The sequence below is a fragment of the Wyeomyia smithii genome, chromosome 2 (genome assembly GCF_029784165.1).
Source record: "Wyeomyia smithii strain HCP4-BCI-WySm-NY-G18 chromosome 2, ASM2978416v1, whole genome shotgun sequence".
NCBI classification, from domain to species: Eukaryota; Metazoa; Arthropoda; class Insecta; order Diptera; family Culicidae; genus Wyeomyia; species Wyeomyia smithii.
In genome coordinates, this window is record NC_073695.1 from 125,057,638 (window position 1) to 125,076,343 (window position 18,706).

General features: G+C 40.6%; 2 protein-coding genes across 2 annotated transcripts; both read right to left on the reverse strand.

The window, feature by feature from the left end:
- Positions 1–500: 500 nt before the first annotated feature.
- On the reverse strand, positions 501–1,010 carry LOC129719865 (uncharacterized). The gene has a single exon (XM_055671281.1). The coding sequence runs from the start codon at positions 1,008–1,010 to the stop codon at positions 501–503; it is 510 nt and encodes a 169-aa protein (XP_055527256.1).
- Positions 1,011–1,144: 134 nt separating this feature from the next.
- On the reverse strand, positions 1,145–5,570 carry LOC129719866 (uncharacterized). Its single transcript, XM_055671282.1, has 3 exons — positions 2,011–5,570; positions 1,515–1,962; positions 1,145–1,198 (listed from the first exon to the last, which is right to left on the reverse strand). The coding sequence occupies exons 1-3, from the start codon at positions 5,568–5,570 to the stop codon at positions 1,145–1,147; spliced, it is 4,062 nt and encodes a 1,353-aa protein (XP_055527257.1).
- Positions 5,571–18,706: the final 13,136 nt, after the last annotated feature.

The following is an 18,706-nucleotide window of genomic DNA, read 5'->3' on the forward strand; positions in this document are numbered from 1 at the left end:
TTATCACTCCCACGGGCGTCTAACAGTTGATCCTGATGATCGTGTTGCGATGACTCTCCTGTGGCCTAGCTGGGATGATAATCGGCTGCTTCGTTCTCGCGTACGGTTTCGGATGAGAGTTTGTGATATCTCTAAATTTGTCATCAGGGTTGAAGTTATGGGTGGCGTTACTACTCCCGAACATCCTCACCCACCCAGAAATTCCAGCAATTTCTGTAAATAAAAAGAAAACCTCTTCGACGGGATGGGAAAGGGAATCAGGATTGATGACTGTCGGTTGTTGCGTCTTGAAGCTCGGTGTTGTCCGCCAATGGTAAAATGCAGATTTTCTCTACTGGGCGCATTAGGGTTCCACTGGCGGTTTTCATTGTAACCACCCTTATCGTACCATCACCGCCAGGATGAACTTGAATTATCCTTCCCATTTTCCACCGCATGGGGGGTTGATTGTCATCTTGGATGATGACTAATTGACCTATGCCGATCGGAACAGCTGGTTTTCAACGCTTAGTTCTCCCCTGTAGTTGACATAAAAATTCTCTGCGCCACCTCCTCCAGAAATCTTGCAATTTTCGCTGCATTAACTGCCAGTGATTTAATCGGTTGGTTGGTAGATCCTCCAAATTTGGTTCTGGTAATGCTTGGAGTGATTCTCCTACCAGAAAATGTGCAGGCGTTAAAGGTTGCAGATCGTTGGGATCATCGGACATGGGGGTGAGAGGGCGAGAATTAAGGCATGCTTCCACCTGAGCTAATAGCGTCGTCATATCTTCAGGGGACACGGGATTCTCTCCAACCACCTTTAATAAGTGGGTTTTAGCTGAACGAACTGCTGCTTCCCACAAGCCTCCAAAGTGGGGTGCACTAGGTGGGTTAAAGTGCCACTGAATTCCCTCCTCTGTCAGTTCTTTGGTAACGATGTCGTGATGCTTGCTGTTCCGAAGCAGTTTTAGAAAATCCTGCAGTTTATTTCGTGCTCCGACAAAGTTGGTGCCGTTGTCGGAAAACATTTCTGCGCAGCGGCCTCTTCTCGACACAAATCGTCGCAGGGCTTGTAAGAACTTATCGGTTGACAAGTCTGTGACGAGTTCTAGGTGCACGGCCTTGGTACACATGCAAATAAAAATTGCCACATAGGCTTTAACTACTGGACGTCTCGGAGCGGGTCTGACGTAAATGGGTCCAAAGTAGTCCACACCTGTTCGCAAAAATGGACGAGAAACGGTAACTCGTGCTGTTGGTAAGTCGCCCATCAATTGCTAAACTGTGGTAGGTTTAGTCCGATAGCAGGTCATACAGCGGTGTATGATATGTCTCACAACACTCCTTCCTCCTAATGGCCAAAATTTAAGTCTAACAACACTTAATAGCAATTGAGGCCCAGCGTGCAAAAGGCGTTCATGGTAATATCGTAAAAGCAGACGCGTGAAGTAATGGTTGGCTGGTAGAACTACTGGGTGCTTTACGTTCTCTGATTCTAATGCGTGCTTAAGACGCCCTCCCAAGAGGATTACCTGATTCTCCGACAGGTATGGATTAAACCATCGTAATGGTGACCTTCTGGAAACCGCTTCCTTTTTCATTAATGCCTTACGCTCCTCAACAAATACCTCCTGTTGGACTAAACTGATCAGTGCGGTTTCCACTTCCTTTAGTTCTTTGGTAGATAAGAAAGAGGAATCCTTCTTTTTCTTCGTGCGCAGAAGCCGTTTCAAACGCAACCAGTAAGCTGTTCGACGAATTAGGTCTGTGTACGACGAGAAGCGGGTTAGGTATGCGTTATTGAACTCGGTGACCGATGAAACCGTTCCGGCATATACGGTGCGACGTTTTTCCTCTGCTTCTTCTTCTGCTGCCCGTGAAGTTTCTGGAAAACGTGGCCATTCATCCTCTTCTTTCGCCAACCACTGCGGTCCTTGCCACCAAAACGGATTGTGAACGATGTCCTCCGGCGCAATCCCTCTGGAAATCAGATCGGCCGGGTTATGGATTCCGGGAACATGGTTTCACTGGGAAATCTCGGTAAGTGATTGAATTTTGGCCACCCGATTGGCCACGTAAGTTGTCCATGTAGCTGGAGTTGCTCGTATCCAACGCAGGACGCAGGTGGAGTCCGTCCAAAAATATACTGGTGCAGTAAATTTTATTGACCGAGAAACCTTCTCGAACAACTGGGCAGCGAGACGAGCTCCGCATAATTCCAGCCTAGGAATGGTTTGCACTTGTAAAGGTGCAACCCGTGATTTGGAGGTTAGTAATCGTACCCATACCTCACCGTCTGAGTTCCAACTCTTCACGTAGAGACACGCGCCGTACGCTTTCTCCGAAGCGTCCGAAAAGCAGTGAAATTGAAGAGACACTGCCTTGGGAATGACTACACAACGCTCGATGCGAATGGTATTAAGCATAGACAATTGTTTGTGGTACTTGATCCAAATCTCACCCACCGTTGAGGGTAGTGACTGATCCCAATTCAGTCTTTGACCGTTTTCATCACGAAGTGTCCACAACAGCTGCATATAAATTTTTGCCGAAGTTATTGCCGCTCCCAGCAAACCCAAAGGGTCAAATAATGTAGCAATGACCGACAGAATGTTTCGCTTTGTAAGCGGTACGCTAGGGTTGAGAATTGGAATCTTAAATTGAAATTTAAGCGTGTCGGTAACTGGCATCCAAGTCAACCCCAAAGTTTTTATCGAAGGATCGGGATCCAAGTTGATCTCTTCCGATGATTGGATTGCTAGCTCCTCCTTTGGAACCCCACTCAATGCATCAGAGCAGTTTGATGCCCATTTTCGTAACCTGAACCCTCCTTTCTTCGTCATCGAATCTAGTTGAACCCGCAAAGTTCGTGCCGATTCCGGATCATCCGACCCTGTTATTACATCGTCCATGTATGTATCCTCCATAATAGCCCTTGCAGCGAACGGAAAATTATCCTCCTCGTCTACCGCCAGTTTTTTCAGCGTTCTGGTCGCCAAGAATGGTGCAGGTTTGGTACTGTACGTCACGGTATTCAATTCGTAGGTGTCAACATCATGAATTGGAGACGAGCGCCACAGGATACATTGCAATGGGCGGTCTTCCTGACACACCTTAATTTGACGGAACATTTTTTCCACGTCGGACACCAGCATTATTTGCTTCGTTCGACTACGAAGTATTATGGACCGGAGATCTTCTTGGATCACTGGCCCCACCAGTAACAAATCGTTCAACGACTCCCCAGAAGTCGTTTTACAGGACGCGTCAAAGACCACTCGAACCTTGGTGGTGGTACTGGACTCCTTGACCACCGGATGATGAGGTAGGTAGCATCGCTTAATTGTATCCACCTCACCCTCTTCGACCTTCCGCATATGCCCGAGCTGCAAGTATTCCTGCATGAAGTTTGTGTATTGTTCGTGTAGTGACTCGTCTCTGGCCAATCTACGCTCCGTCCCTTGAAGCCGCCGAAATGCGATGTCCCGTGACTCGCCTAACCTTGAGAGAATGGCTTCATCCTTTGGTAAGGAGACGGTGTACCTACCGTCAGGGTTACGTTTGACCGTTTGCGAAAACAGCTCTTCGCAGCGCTTTTCCTCCAATGAAAAAGCCTTACCAGACTCTATTTCCTCGCAAGACCAAAACCGGGTGATCAATTTGTCCAAACTATCAACCGCTGAAAGATTGCATTTGATTTGAAGAGACTGTTTTTGATGTGTATGCCCGCCGCAGGCAACCCAACCGAAAACGGATTCACTGAGTGTTGGCATATGTTGTCCCAGAGAAATCCTTCTACCAGTCTCGAAGAAATCGAAAAATGCCTCTATGCCCAGAACCAAATCCACCGCTTTAGACTCGAAGAATGTCGGATCCGCCAATTGCACTCCGTTCGGAATCTCCCACCGCTCCGTATTTATATTGCTGGTAGGAAGATTCACCGTAACCTTCGGAAGTACTAAAAAGCTCAATTCCCTTGAAAATGATGATATACGGGAACGTATCGTAGCTCGAATTTTTTGCTTAACCTTGGTAGTCGTATGTCCAATGCCAAAGACTGAGACTTCCACTCGATCGCGGCTCACCTTCAGCCTTTGACTCAATCGTTCAGTGACGAAGTTGCTTTCCGATCCAGAATCTAGTAAAGCGCGGGCAGGATACCGGTTACCGTCATCATCCTCGATTATGACGACAGCTGTAGCTAACAGAACCTTAGCAGAATATTGATGTTCTGCACCCGAAACGAACACGTTTGTGGCAGCCAGGTTTGCCACTTGAGATGATTCGTCCTGCATAGCTGGCTTGTCAGCACGAGAAGCAGCTGAAACCTTTGCATCACGATTCCTTTCCGGTTTGAAACAGACCAATGTGTGGTGGCGACTCTTGCAATTACGGCAAGAATATTTGGATTGGCAATCTTTAGCCATGTGACCAGCCCTGAAGCAGTTTCGGCATAACGAGTTAGATTTCAGTAAAGCATCTCTATCAGCCACATTCATGTGTTGGTAGGTATTACATTGGTAAAGAGGGTGGTTCGATGAGCAAGCTACACAGCGTCCTCCAGACACTTGAGATGAATTGCAGTTTGTCCTGGTCATCAACGCTCTTTGTTTTCGCTGCGGTTGGTGCTGCTGAATTCCCTTGTTATCCACGGGCCGCTGTGGGAGGCACTGCAAAACCTGTATTTTACGGTGAAGGAAATCAAGCAGGTCTACCAAAGAATCCTTCTCACGTGATGCCGACATCTCCTCCCACCCCCTCCGAGTAACGGGATCGAGCCGTGCCGTAAGGATATTAACAAGTAAAAGGTCCTTGAAATCGGCTAATTGCACCACCTGATCGAGAGTCTGTATAATTCTCTCGAACCCTTCCACCAGGGCATTCAGCTCCATTGCGGATTCCTTAGAGAGCATTGGCAGCTTGAACAACGAGATAACCTGCCGCTTCTTTAACAATTTGCTGTTGTTATACCGTTTTAACAACAAATCCCACGCCACCTGATAATTGGCTTTTGTAATCTGCAACGGATCGATCAGGCTCTTGGGTTCTCCTTGCAAACACCCCTTCAAATAATGAAATTTTTCCACCTCGGGTAGGTCCTCCTTCCAGTGAATAAGTGAGGTGAAAAGATCCCGGAAGCTTAACCATTCGTCGATGTTTCCATTGAATGTCTGCAGTTGAATTTGTGGTAGGCGAACATGGTCGGTGCCATTCCGCATTGACGAATCTCTAGCACTGCTAGATTGCTCAAGGACTTGAGGCGCCTGCAGTTCCCTAGCTTTATCCATTAGGAAGGATTTGGCTTCGTAGTAACGGTCACTAAACTCCATTCGCTCCTTTTCAAACGCGTTTCCTTCAGCATCGTAGTCATCGTGGGAAAATATTTCGACTAAGGTGCCACTAAACGCTTCCCAAAGCTCGTCCAACTTACCCAAGCGTATTTGGACCTCGGTAATTGTGTTGGACTCCTTAAACTTTTGCACAAATCGCCAAATATCGTTGAAGGAGAGCTGTATTTCCTTCAACCTGGCAGTTAGTGCTCTCATAGCTGGTGACTTCTTGACCGTGGTTGTTGCAGGGGTAGCCATTGTGTTGCCTTACACCGAACAATGAGTTGTGAAAAGAGGTATGGTGTAGTATACCGTAAGCGAGCCTAGCTTCGCCAGGCATATACTGCATAAATTTACCCGAGAAAACTACAGGTGACGCTCCAAATAAAACACTGGTAGAAGAAGGTATAATTGATATTTCGACGTCACGGCAAATTATCCAAATGCAGCAATTACTCGGTCGACAAAGGAATTGAAGAGGAAAGAGTGGTGTAATATCCAAAAACCTTGGCTTCGGCCGGGCATATACTGTGGCAACTCACCCAGAGAAACCAGCAGCTGAGCTATAATCCCGGCGAAGTCCAACCTTCGCAATCAAAATGATGTTCAGCCTAACAGGCTTGAGGGCTCAGAGGTTTTGTGGCCAAATTGAAGAGGAAATATTTCCAATCAAAATTGTGTATTTCTGTAATCCTAGCTTCGGTAGTATACTAAAATGTTCACTCACCCAGGAAAACAGCTAACCGCACTACCTCTTCAGGCCAGAATGTCGTAGTAAAGCAAATTACCTATTCGCTTGCCTCTGTCAGCGCCGATGGAAAGAGGTGCTCCAGCGCAGCGTGGGGATGAGAATGGCGTCAAAATCCAAGTCGCGTACACCAAATCAGCATTAAATCGCCTCCGAAACAGTAGGAAACAAGTCGCCAGTTCCAAGACAGATGTATTGTATAGCGTTAGTATTTAGCAAGATCGCTTCGACTGGACATACACTGAACTTTCTTAATTTACCTATGAAAAAAAATCGTTGCGCCTGTCCAGCGGTCCAGTAAACTGAATAAATTGAACGGTCTCAACCGTAAAACTCCAATAGGCGTTGCTATAACGTCCCAGCATGCGAGATTCCAGCAACCAATCCGTTTGTCAATCCAGTATGACAATAGAAAAAGCGCGATGGCGATCAAATCCCAAGCCACGCTAAGTCCAAAGATGGCAAAGCCCAGCTTCCAATTGTTGCGAAGCGCGATGGTGAATTTTAATAAAGGTGTAGAATCGCGATGGCGGAAAGTAGCGCCAATCCAAGCGTCCAAAGTCAGCCCAATGCCAACTGCCAACTGCAACCGAGTTTCCGAAGCACGCGGATGGTCCCACCATCGGTCATCCGGTTCGAAGGACCAAAATGTTGGGTACAGGTCCGTTACCTTCCGTTAATTCTTCGATAGCGTTGAGGGCCTCCAACCCAACACTCGTAAGAATGGCTTCGGTGGAAGACGCGGAAAATAGTATCCAGTTTGAGCGAGATCCAAAGTCCCACTCGGAGAATGTCCAATAAAATCACCAAACGCGCGTTATTTTATCACTACACCCTTATTAATTTTAATCTAGCTTCTAGGAAAATGCATGCCAATTAGATTTAAGAACACTTTATTTTAGGGAAACTACTGCATGCTTAATTTAGGTTTATTTTTAATTTTAGGTTACTACACTAGGTTTAATTTAATAATTTTTCAGCGATCCGTTCTGCTGGCGAGGTGGAATGCGACTCTCTTCAGATTTTTATTCGATCAGATTTATAGGTCCAACAGCAGCTGAATGCTTCTCCGGCGATGTTATCCGATCGTCGATTTTGGAGTTAAGAGTATCGGAATGATCTCTTATCAGCTCCCATCCTCTCCTATCAGCGATTGTTATCACTCCCACGGGCGTCTAACAGTTGATCCTGATGATCGTGTTGCGATGACTCTCCTGTGGCCTAGCTGGGATGATAATCGGCTGCTTCGTTCTCGCGTACGGTTTCGGATGAGAGTTTGTGATATCTCTAAATTTGTCATCAGGGTTGAAGTTATGGGTGGCGTTACTACTCCCGAACAACCAAATTTAGGGGGAAATTTGGGTCTAGAGCTCTATAGCAACATTTTAGAGAAAACTTTCTTCTACAAAGTTGTTACATATGATAAAGCGCTTATTGAAAAATTATCAACAATTCGGGTGACCAACATTTTCGATGCAATCAAGTATCTAACTTTTTTATCTTTGTAGATAGAAGAAAAATTTGTTCTACAATGTTATAGCTCCATTAATTTTAAGTAACTTTGTAAAAAAAAAAATTTTCTCTATCTTTGAAAACAACCGATTTATATTAAAAAAAACATATTTTACGCTCTAACTTTTTTTTTTCAAGTTTCATCTCAAAACTGTCTTTGAACGACTTTTAGATCTTTTCAAGAGAAACAATTTGCAACGCTGATATCGTAAATATCTCAATTTTACTCAAAGTTATTAATATTTTTTATCAAAAAATATGCGTTTTTCATTTGTATGTCATTCATTTTGGGGCAAACATAAAAAATATCTCTTAGTCTCATTTTGAAGGGCATACTTGACTCTATAAATGGAGGAACTTTTAGAAATATGTTATTTTTTAAATTTGAGTAATCTCAATTTAAAAACAAGACGAAAATTTCAATAATTTTATACATTATGCATATAAAAGCACCCAGATTTATTTTTTGGTATTTTCTCTTATAACTAGACGTAATTACCTTTAATTTGACCCGAAAAGATCGAAAACCGATCAACTGGTTCAAAAGTTATGAATTTTTTTCAAATTAAATACATCGAACACAGTCGTTTTTTATGGTCACCCTATTTCGAAAAAATTATAGAGAAAAACTGATTTTAAGGTGGGGTGTTCCACAAAAAACTCTATTTTGTCGTGTTCAACGTACAGATAGGACATCGCAGTATTCAGCAATTATTTTTCTTTTGAAATTTTCCACAACTTTTCTTAAGGAAGCAATCCGGTATATTGAAAATTAGAAAAAATATTTTTTTTATATGTTATATGTTTATACGGGAATAAAGAAGGCGAAAAGATAAAGGTTTTGTCACTTTTCTTTAAATGTATGTGAATCAGCAGCACTGCCTACGCTGTCTTCTCAACTGCAGAGCGGCGATGCCGTCCGCTTTCCCCCCCGTCGGGTTCCACAGAACACGCGCCAACCAACCACTGCCACAGCTCCGCACTCCTCTACTGCGGGAATCAACCTTCGCTGATGCTGGACCAGCACGCTTTCAGCACTCGCGCCAAAACAAGCACGATTCACCACCTTCACACGCGAACGCAGCAATCGCGCCGATTAGCACCACTACCACTGGCGCTGTTCGGCAGTCGGGGCTCCTCCACCAATAACGAGGCGTATTCGCACGCCACACAACACCACTGCACCCGCGAACGCTAAAAAGTAGCGAGATATTAATTTCGGTAATCCACAGAGCACTCAAGAAAAACGACATTCCTGCTCGGCTGCCGAAAAGATTATCCCAATGACTGAGTGCTCTACTTACAACGATATTCATTCACAGATCAATTGTCAAAAAGAAACTAAAAAACTGAAAAACATATATAACTCAACGCAAACGGGGAACATTTTATTACTTTAGGTCAATTTTTTATTACTTTTTGTGTCTTGTGACAGCGCATTATACACAAAAAGTAATAACAATTACGACGGCCACACGCTTGTATGTGTTTCTGCAGGAGAACATACAGCCAAGCACCGCAATGCATGTGTTAGCAAGACTTCACTCGCTGCATTTGTATTGATGCAACGATCTGGTTCATTTTTGTCCCCTTCATCCACACATAATCAGAATCTCAACCGTCAACCTCAAATGTTTAATTAGAAACACTTTCCCTTCGTCCCCCAGTGTTTACTTGAAATTGAAATGTAATACTGTCTGACCAGAGTTGCCGAAGTTGCGAATATTGTTCTGGATGGGCACAAGTTTTGAATTTTCAAACAGGTCCAAATGAGTTTCCATTTCAAGTCTTTGAAATCATCAACGTTTGCATACTCTATGACGGGGAAAATGCTGCTTGGCAGCTCTTGTCATATTTTTTCACTACTTCGTATGCATACAACGAGCGAACTAATACACGCACACAAGATGAATTGGAGATTGAAGAAACTTGTAAGGCCTCTGCCAGGCTGAACGCCAACACGAGCGATGGGGCGATATTTTTGCCGTAGGTTAATGAGCAGCTCAACTTACGGCTGTTTTTTTACCTACGGCAAGAAACTCGCCCGATCGCTCGCGTTGGCATTCAGCCTAGCAGAGGCCTAACATGTGCAACATATGTGACTGTGTGATTTTTTTTTTGACTTGAGACGGGAAGGGAGCATTTTTCGACAGAAAAATGTTTGCATGTGGTTGAAATGACCATTATTAGATAGTCGTACTCCCGTAACACGTGCTAAATATATGACAGTATGTGTTGTTACTTGACTGGGGAAGAATTTTATTGCCTTTTAAGTAATGGATTTGTTACCTAAAAGGCAATTTTGCGCTATTACTTCTAAAGTAATAAGAAAAAAGTTTTGCGTGTACGATCCATCATTGATTAGAATTCATCTATTGATTGTGTCACACACTTATTCTCGCAAGAGGTTTAAAACATTGTAACATAAGGGGGAGGCCAAAATGAGAAAATCGGGAACAAGTGATAATAAAAGTTTTTGGAAGCTTTCCCATATTTAAACCCTCCCTAAAATAGTAACGTAATCTATGACAATACCTGAAAGACATATGTTGTTTCTGTTATTATCATAATACAACATAATTCCATACGCCAAACTGTGTTCAATTGGTTGCTGCGACGTCACGATTTCAACACGCGAAAAATGTTGCTATCTAACACTTGAAACCATGCTCATCTGCCGCTCCTTCGTATATACCTTATTGGTGCCAATCTATCCAGGAATAAAGAAACGATATTGCGATTCAAGATGTAAGTAAGAAAGAGACGCCGGATTTTTTTTTTTTAATAGGAGGATTGTTTGTAGCCTCAGTATGTATGATAAATATTAGCAAATAATGAATTTGTGTGGCCAATCACAAATGATGACTTCTCAACACTGTTAGATTTTTTTTGTAATTTTAATTATTAGGATTTGTTTGCCTTCGCAATTAGGACTTCTCATTCGTAGGGATTTAAACCTACTTGTCAAATAAAGGAAATGAACTTACAACTAACTTAATTACTAACTAATCGACTATAAAGAGAGCTTTTCGTAGTAATTGAGGATTGCAACGATTTTTGTCGGAAATTGGTAATAATTTTTTTTGACATAGCTTCTAATGTTTCAACACCAGTAATTCGAGAATTTTTATCAATGCCCAGCCCGTTTAGCAATTGTTAAGGCAAGGCAAGGTAAACAAAATTCAAAACAAACTTCAAAACAAAATTCTCCAAGCGTACCAGTGACGCATAGTTTACCTACTCCTTTGCATACCCGTTTAACTTATGCGCAGGTTACAGGTAGTTCGAACATTATACCGCCTAGTGTTGGTAGTTCGAAAAAGACCGTTAATATGGGTAAGCAAAACACGCTAGAAAATAATTGTACACCTATTACTCCACCTATTGCTGCCGAAAATATTTTCTCTAATGTCAACTGCCTGGGGCCTATTACGGCAGGTGAACTTTCTTTTTTGCAACAGGCCATGTTCGATCTTATGAACGCCATGTTGCAGGCAAAATCAATGTTTGAAGCCATTCAAATAGGCACAAATTTTACTATTAAAATTGTTTCTAATTTAAAATTTACATAAGATTAAAATATGATCCCAATTACGTGGTTCATAGATATGATAGGATTCAGGGTTCCGGCGGTGGAGTTGCAATTGTTATTCATCGCCGAATCAAACATCGTGCTCTTCCCCATCTTAAGACGAAAGTTATTGAAACTTTGGGAATTGAAGTTCAAACTGAACTTGAGATTTTATTGATTGCCACAGCATATTTACCATTTCAATGCACACGCGAGCACAAAAATTATTTTAAAGGTGATTTACAAAAACTCACCAGAAATTGTTCGAAATTTTTTATAATCGGCGATTTTAACGCTGAACATTGTTCATGGAACAATTCTCAAAGTAATTCCAATGGCAAAATTTTATTCAATGATTGTTCTTCAGGATACTATTCTATTTTGTTTCCGAATAGTCCTACATGCTTTTCTTCTCTAAGAAACCCTTCAACAATTGATTTGGTGCTTACAGATCAAAGTCATGTATGTAGTGATTTGATCACACATGCTGACTTTGATTCTGACCATCTTCAAATAACTTTTTCTTTATCACATGAATCAGTTTTAAACCCTATGAGCTCTGTTTTTAATTATAACAAGGCTAATTGGGAAAGATACAAAACTCATATTGAGAGAAATTTCAATAATGAGCTTGATTTGCAAAACGAAGTGAATATTGATTCCGCTTTGGAAGCATTAAAATGTGCAATTGTTGATGCCAGGAATTATTCTGTTCCAAAGGCTCAAATTAAAATTTGATTCACCAATAATTGACGAAAATCTTCAACTTCTAATTCGTTTGAAAAATGTCCGCAGACCCTGTTTTTAAAACTATTTATAAAGATTTACAGAAAGAGATTAAACATAGATTTACTCTTCCGAGAAATCAAAATTTTGAAACTAAAGTTGAAAAATTGAAACCATATTTAAAACCTTTTTGGAAGCTGTCGAAGATTCTTAAGAAACCTTCGAAGCCTATTCCAGTTTTAAAAGATGGTGAACGTTCTCTTGTATCCAACGAACAAAAGGCTCAACGACTTGCTCAGCAGTTTGAGAGTGTTCATAACTCAAATTTGAATTTTGTGAGTCCAATTGAAAATGAAGTCACACGTCAATTTGATTTAATTTCTTCCCAGAATTTTTTACCTGCAGAAATAATTGAAACGAACTTGAATGAGATTAAATCAATTATTAAAAATTTCAAAAATATGAAAGCACCTGGTGACGATGGAACCTTTAATATACTAATCAAACATCTCCCTGAGAGCACAATGGAATTTTTAGTGAAAATTTTCAATTGCTGCTTCAAAATTACATATTTTCCCAAATTATGGAAAAATGCAAAAATTACTCCAATTTTAAAACCGGATAAGAACCCAGTTGAAGTTTCAAGTTATCGACCAATCAGTTTGCTTTCTTCAATAAGTAAACTGTTTGAGAGAATTATTCTTAACAGAATGATGTCACACATCAACGAAAATTCAATTTTTGCAAATGAACAGTTTGGATTTCGCCATGGGCATTCCACAACTCATCAATTGCTCAGAGTTTCTAATATGATACGAGCTAACAAATCTGAAGGTTATTCCACTGGAGCTGCTCTTTTAGACATAGAAAAAGCATTCGACAGTGTTTGGCATAAAGGTTTGATTGCGAAGTTGCAAACTTTTAATTTTCCAATTTTCCTAATCAAAATTTTAAAAAATTATCTTACTGATCGAACTCTGCAGGTTGTCTATCAGAATTCAAAACCTGATAGGTTTCCTGTCAGAGCAGGTGTACCTCAAGGTTCAGTCTTGGGTCCAGTCCTGTACAACATATTCACTTCAGATCTTCCTGATTTGCCTCCAGGATGCACAAAGTCATTGTTCTGCGATGACACAAGCATTTCCGTAAAAGGAAAAAGTCTTCGTGTCATATGCAGTCGATTGAAGAAAAGTTTAGATATTTTTTCTTCCTACTTGCAAAAGTGGAAAATCTCTCCCAATGCTTCTAAAACTCAAATGATAATTTTTCCGCATAAGCCTAGGGCTTCTTTCCTCAAGCCAAACAATAATCACGTTGTCAAGATGAATGGGGTTATTTTAAGTTGGTCCGACAAGGTTAAGTACTTGGGACTAATTTATGATAAAAAACTTATTTTCAAAGAACACATTGAGAGTATACAAGCCAAGTGCATCAAATATACGAGATGTTTATATCACCAAACCAAGGAGGACGCTTCAAAATCATTTTCAGAATTTTATTCTGAATCATTTGAAGCGTTTTCTTTCTTGTTAAACAACAACTTGACCAAATCGGTACAGCGTTAAGCATTGCTGATCTAAAAATTTGTTTGTAAATCAGACGTTTATTCTTTAAACAAAGTTTAGAATTCCTGTTTATGAAAGGATATAAACATCTCGTATATTTGATGCACTTTGCTTGTATACTCTCAATGTGAATATTTGAAAATAAGTTTTTTATCGTAAATTAGCCCCGAGTACTTAACCATGTCCAACCTTAAATAACCCCATTCATCTTGACAACATGATTATTGTTTGGCTTGAGGAAAGAAGTCCTAGTTTTAGGAGGAAAAAATATCAATTTAGTTTTAGTAGCATTGGGAGAGATTTTCCACTTTTGCAAATAGGAAGAGAAAATGTCTAAAATTTTCTGCAATTGACTGTATATGACACAAAGACTTTTCCGTTTACGGAAATGCTTGTGTCATCGCAGAACAATGACTTTGTGCATCCTGGAGGCAAATCAAGAAGATCTGAAGTGAACATGTTGTACAAGACTGAACCTTGAGGCACACCTGCTCTGACAGGAAATCTATCAGATTTTGAATTCTGATAGACAACCTGCAGAGTTCGATCAGTAAGATAATCCTCAATTATTATTATGATTATGATTTACTTTGCAACTAAAAGCTTTGCCTTTTTTATATGTTACAATTTTGATACGTGGTAGAACTAATGTCATTTTGCGTTTCATGTTTGCTTCAAGACTTATTGACTATTTTCTAACTTTAATTATCCCGAAAAGTGCTCAAAACAATCTCTGCTAAAAGCTGATTCCGATCTCTTTAATGTTTAAAAGTTTGGTAGTGAATTCCAAATTGCAACGCCTCTAACGAAAAATGAGTTATCGTATTTTGTTGACCTATGCGACAACGAATACTTCTAACATTTCTCAATTTGCTGAACAAATAATGTGGCTCGCGGTAATTTATCAGTTTAACCCTTTATAAGGCAGTGGCAACTATATTACCACCAACAAAATTAATTTTTTTCGCTGCACTAAGAATACACATTTGACTTAACCAAAGACTTATAAAGGTCTTTTAGAACACTTCAGTTTGTTTCTAGGACTGCTTGAAGTGTACAATATTGATTTTGAGATCCATTTTATGTGAACAAACCGCGATTTTAGATCGTCTTTAGGAAATTAATTTTTAATTTGGTGAAAATCCAACAAATTGGTAAGTTTTTCACCAGGAACTTTCTATTCAGGACCTACTGTGTTAGACTATGCATTTTTTTCGTTAAAATACATGGTGTATTGGACGACAAATTTCAAATTTCTTTCCAAAATTTTTTCTGGATACCACTTGAAAAATCCTTTACTTCGATCTTTTCCATGCAAAATAAATGAAGTCCTACTGTTACATTCTAATTACTATGATTTTCCATTTCTTATAATTTCAAAAAATCAAGCTTACAATACAGCTGCAAAAATATTGCTTCCATCGTTTTTGGGGCTAACGGGCAGTGGCAACTGTATTGCCACCAACGTTTGTACCGTTAACGGGCAGTGGCAACTATATTGCCACCAACATCGTGGCGTTAACGGGCAGTGGCAACTATATTGCCACCAATGTTTTTGGGGTTAACGGGCAGTGGCAACTATATTGCCACCAATTTTTTCAATTGATTCAATAGTGAATTTTTTAACAAAGGTACATTTGTGTTGTTGCTTCTGCAAGGCTTACGTTTTATTAAAGTTTATGTCGATTCTTTGCGTAGTTTTCACGGCCTTATAAAGGGTTAAACATCAGTAAACAACATCGAAGCTTCCCAAAGTTTTGAAACGGGCATCCAATCAACTTTGATTGCAGGTGTGAAACATGTGAAAACCTACCAAGCTTAAATACAAACCGAACACATGCGTTCAAAGCAACCTTTAATTTAGAAAGTAAAGCAGCAGATGCTTGCATCAACAAAAAATCGCACGACATAAAATGAGTAAGAATAAGTGCTTTAAATAATTTAATTTTGGTGTCAGCGCTCAAGAAACACGCACTAAGCTGGAGTGACCGCAGTTTGCCATAGATTTTTCCGCATTGTTCGTTGATAAATCCATCCCGTTCTAGATTATCCTAAATTCTGTATCCCACACTAGTGACAGAGCTAACAAATGGCAACAACGAACCATTCAACTTCAAACACGGTTTATCTATACTAAGTCTGTTATCACCTATAAGAATTGCATATGATTTGTGAACATTTAGGGACAATCTGTTATTCAAAGACCATTTTGATATATGCGCCAAGTCCTCGTTCACTTGTTAAGCAGTTAAGTTAACGTTTTTATTATCACAGATATAGTTTAACTGTACATCATCCGCGTATAGATGAATCTTGCAATGCTTAAGAATGTTTGGAAGATCATTGATATATAAGGAGAACAAAACTGGCCCTAGAACTGACTCTTGAGGTACTCCAGATCTAATTGGAGCATAATTGGAAAATTTGCCATTATTCAAACTGTTTGATACCGGTCATTCAAATAGGAACCAATAATTCCAACAGCATTACACGAAAATTTGAAATTGTTTGTTAACTTTCTGCATATAATACTGTGTCAAATGCTTTAGAGAAGTCCAGCAACACCAAAACCACAAGCTTACCCTTATCCAATATAAACCCTATATCATCAAATATTTTTAGCATTGCCTTTTTTTGTACTATGTTTTGGTCCTGATCCTGATTGATAGTCTTTCAATAGTTTATTCTCGTATGTATACGAACAAATTTGTTTTTTCAAAATACGCTCAAATGCTTTAGAAAGTACACTCAGAATATTAATGGGACGAAGACTTTCAATGGAATTAACAGTGCTTTTTTTTAATTGGTATGATCTTAGAATATTTCCAAATGTACGGAAATTTGCGAGTAGCGATGATTGTATTGAAGAGAAAAGTAACTTGGGTTACAATCATTGGCAATATTATTTTCAAAAACCGAGGGCAGATTGCATCGATACCTGTAGCATTGGATGAAATATCATATAGAGCATTAACAACTTCAGCTTCACAAACCTCATTGAAGTCGAAAGAATTTTCAGACGAATTACCTAAAAACGGATCATGCTCGTCTAGATAGTTGCTGGCAAAATATTCGTTGATCTCATTGGCACTGAAACTGTTCACTGTTGCGGCGGATGGTTTACCTATACCCATGTTACTTAATCGTTACCACAAAAGCTTGGCAGATAACGCAGGGTTCAGTTGATTATGGTGAAATTGTTGTTTGGTTTTATGTATCAGATTAGTTACTTTATTCCGAAGCCTTTTGTATAACCTAAAATGATTGGGATCATGTGAAGCTTTCCATTGCTTGTAGGTAGGGATACCATCCGTCCTGATTAAGCAGGACATGTCCTGATTTTGAGACCCGTTTGGAGCGTCCTGATTTATTTTTCGTATTTTAGCATTTGTCCTGATTTTTCTGAATGATGCCGGATATTCAGAAATGTTGAAGATTTTTTAGTACTTTTTCTTGACCCCGGAAAGAAACGGACTCATTTCAAATGAATTTTTTCCTTGGTTGAATCTTGACGAGAGAAGTTGTCTAGTCGTTGAAACCGTTAAACATTTGACAACTGTTAAGTATAATTTCAAACAGTTTACGTTTGCTACATACAATGCCTGAGGAATCAAAGTTGCAAAAATGAATCGTCCGAGAAATACGTTAAACAAAAAAATGAGTGTTTTGGCGTGTGTTGCACAGCAAATCTCAGATTACGTGTTTTATTTATTGATATCTCAAAAAATAAAAAAAGCTTAGATCAAATTTGTGCCGGAAAAAAAAGTTGTCCTGATTTTTAACTCCGACCAAATGGTAACCCTACTTGTAGGCCAAGTCTCGAACAACAGTGGCTCTGCCAATATCTCTACTAAACCACGGATTCTCGTTCGATCTCGAAGTTCTGAAAGGTTTCATTGGTACATATTGATCATGCAAATTTTTAACAGTGGAATTGAAAAATTCGGTCAGAACATCAAGATCTGTTGATGAGAAAAAATACTGCCAGTCGCATGCAGTGAGCGCAGCACTAAGGCCTCTAACATCAATGCGGTTGTAATCTCGATAATTGACGACACTACTTACGCTAGCTAAATTGTAATCCAGTGACGCAAAAACCAGATCATGATTAGATAAAGTAGGAATTTAAATTTGGTTGAACCGTAAAACGTGGGAAATTACTTACTTTACTTTTAAGGCGACAGACCGATTATCGATCCAGTGCCGAATCCAGAATACGTCGCCATGTCCCTCGGTCTTGGGCTGCTATCCTCCAATCGCCCCTAACACCTATTTCGCGTGCATCCTCGTCGACAGCACACATCCAACGAGTGCGGGGTCTACCTCGAAGTCGACGACCTCTATAGGGATTCCTGCTAAACATAGCCTTCGATTGACGCTCATCCGGCATTCTCACTACATGCCCAGCCCACTGAAGCCTGCCGTGTTTTATCCGCTTGACTATATCCGCCGATTTGTATGCCTGGTACACTTCATGGTTCATGCGTCTGCGCCAAACACCATTTTCTAGTTTGCCGCCAAGGATTGAACGCAAAATCCTACGCTCAAAAACACCAAGAGCTCGCCGATCAGCCTCTTTCAGCGTCCATGATTCATGGCCGTAGAGAGCCACCGGAAGAATCAGTGTTTCATAAAGTGCAAGTTTAGTACGGATTTGCAGACTGCGGGATCTTAGCTGGCTACGTAGTCCGTAAAAGGCCCTGTTTGCGGCTGCTATCCGCCTCTTTATCTCACGGCTAACCTCGTTGTCACATGTCACTAATGTTTCCAGGTAAATAAATTCGTCGACTACTTCAAATGTTTCCCCATCCTGCACCACCGCAGCACCAACCTCCGACGGACTACCACGCACTATGCCAGCCACCATGTATTTCGTTTTGGCAGAGTTCATGACGAGCCTTAATCTCGCAGCTTCCCTCCTGAGAGGTCCGAATGCCTCTTTCACAGCTCTACGGTTGATACCAATGATGTCGATATCGTCCGCAAAACCGAGAAGCATGTGCGACTTCGTAATGATGGTGCCGCTTCTTTGCCCACCAGCTCTCCGTATAGCACCTTCCAATGCGATGTTGAACAATAAGTTCGACAGCCCGTCACCCTGCTTCAAACCATCTAACGTCACGAACGAGTCCGATATCTCACCGGCTATCCTGACGCTTGATATAAAACCTTCAAGGGTGGCACGAATCAGCCTAATCAGCTTTGTTGGGAAGTCATGTTCAATCATAATCTGCCATAACTCATTTCTCTTGACTGAATCGTACGCTGCCCT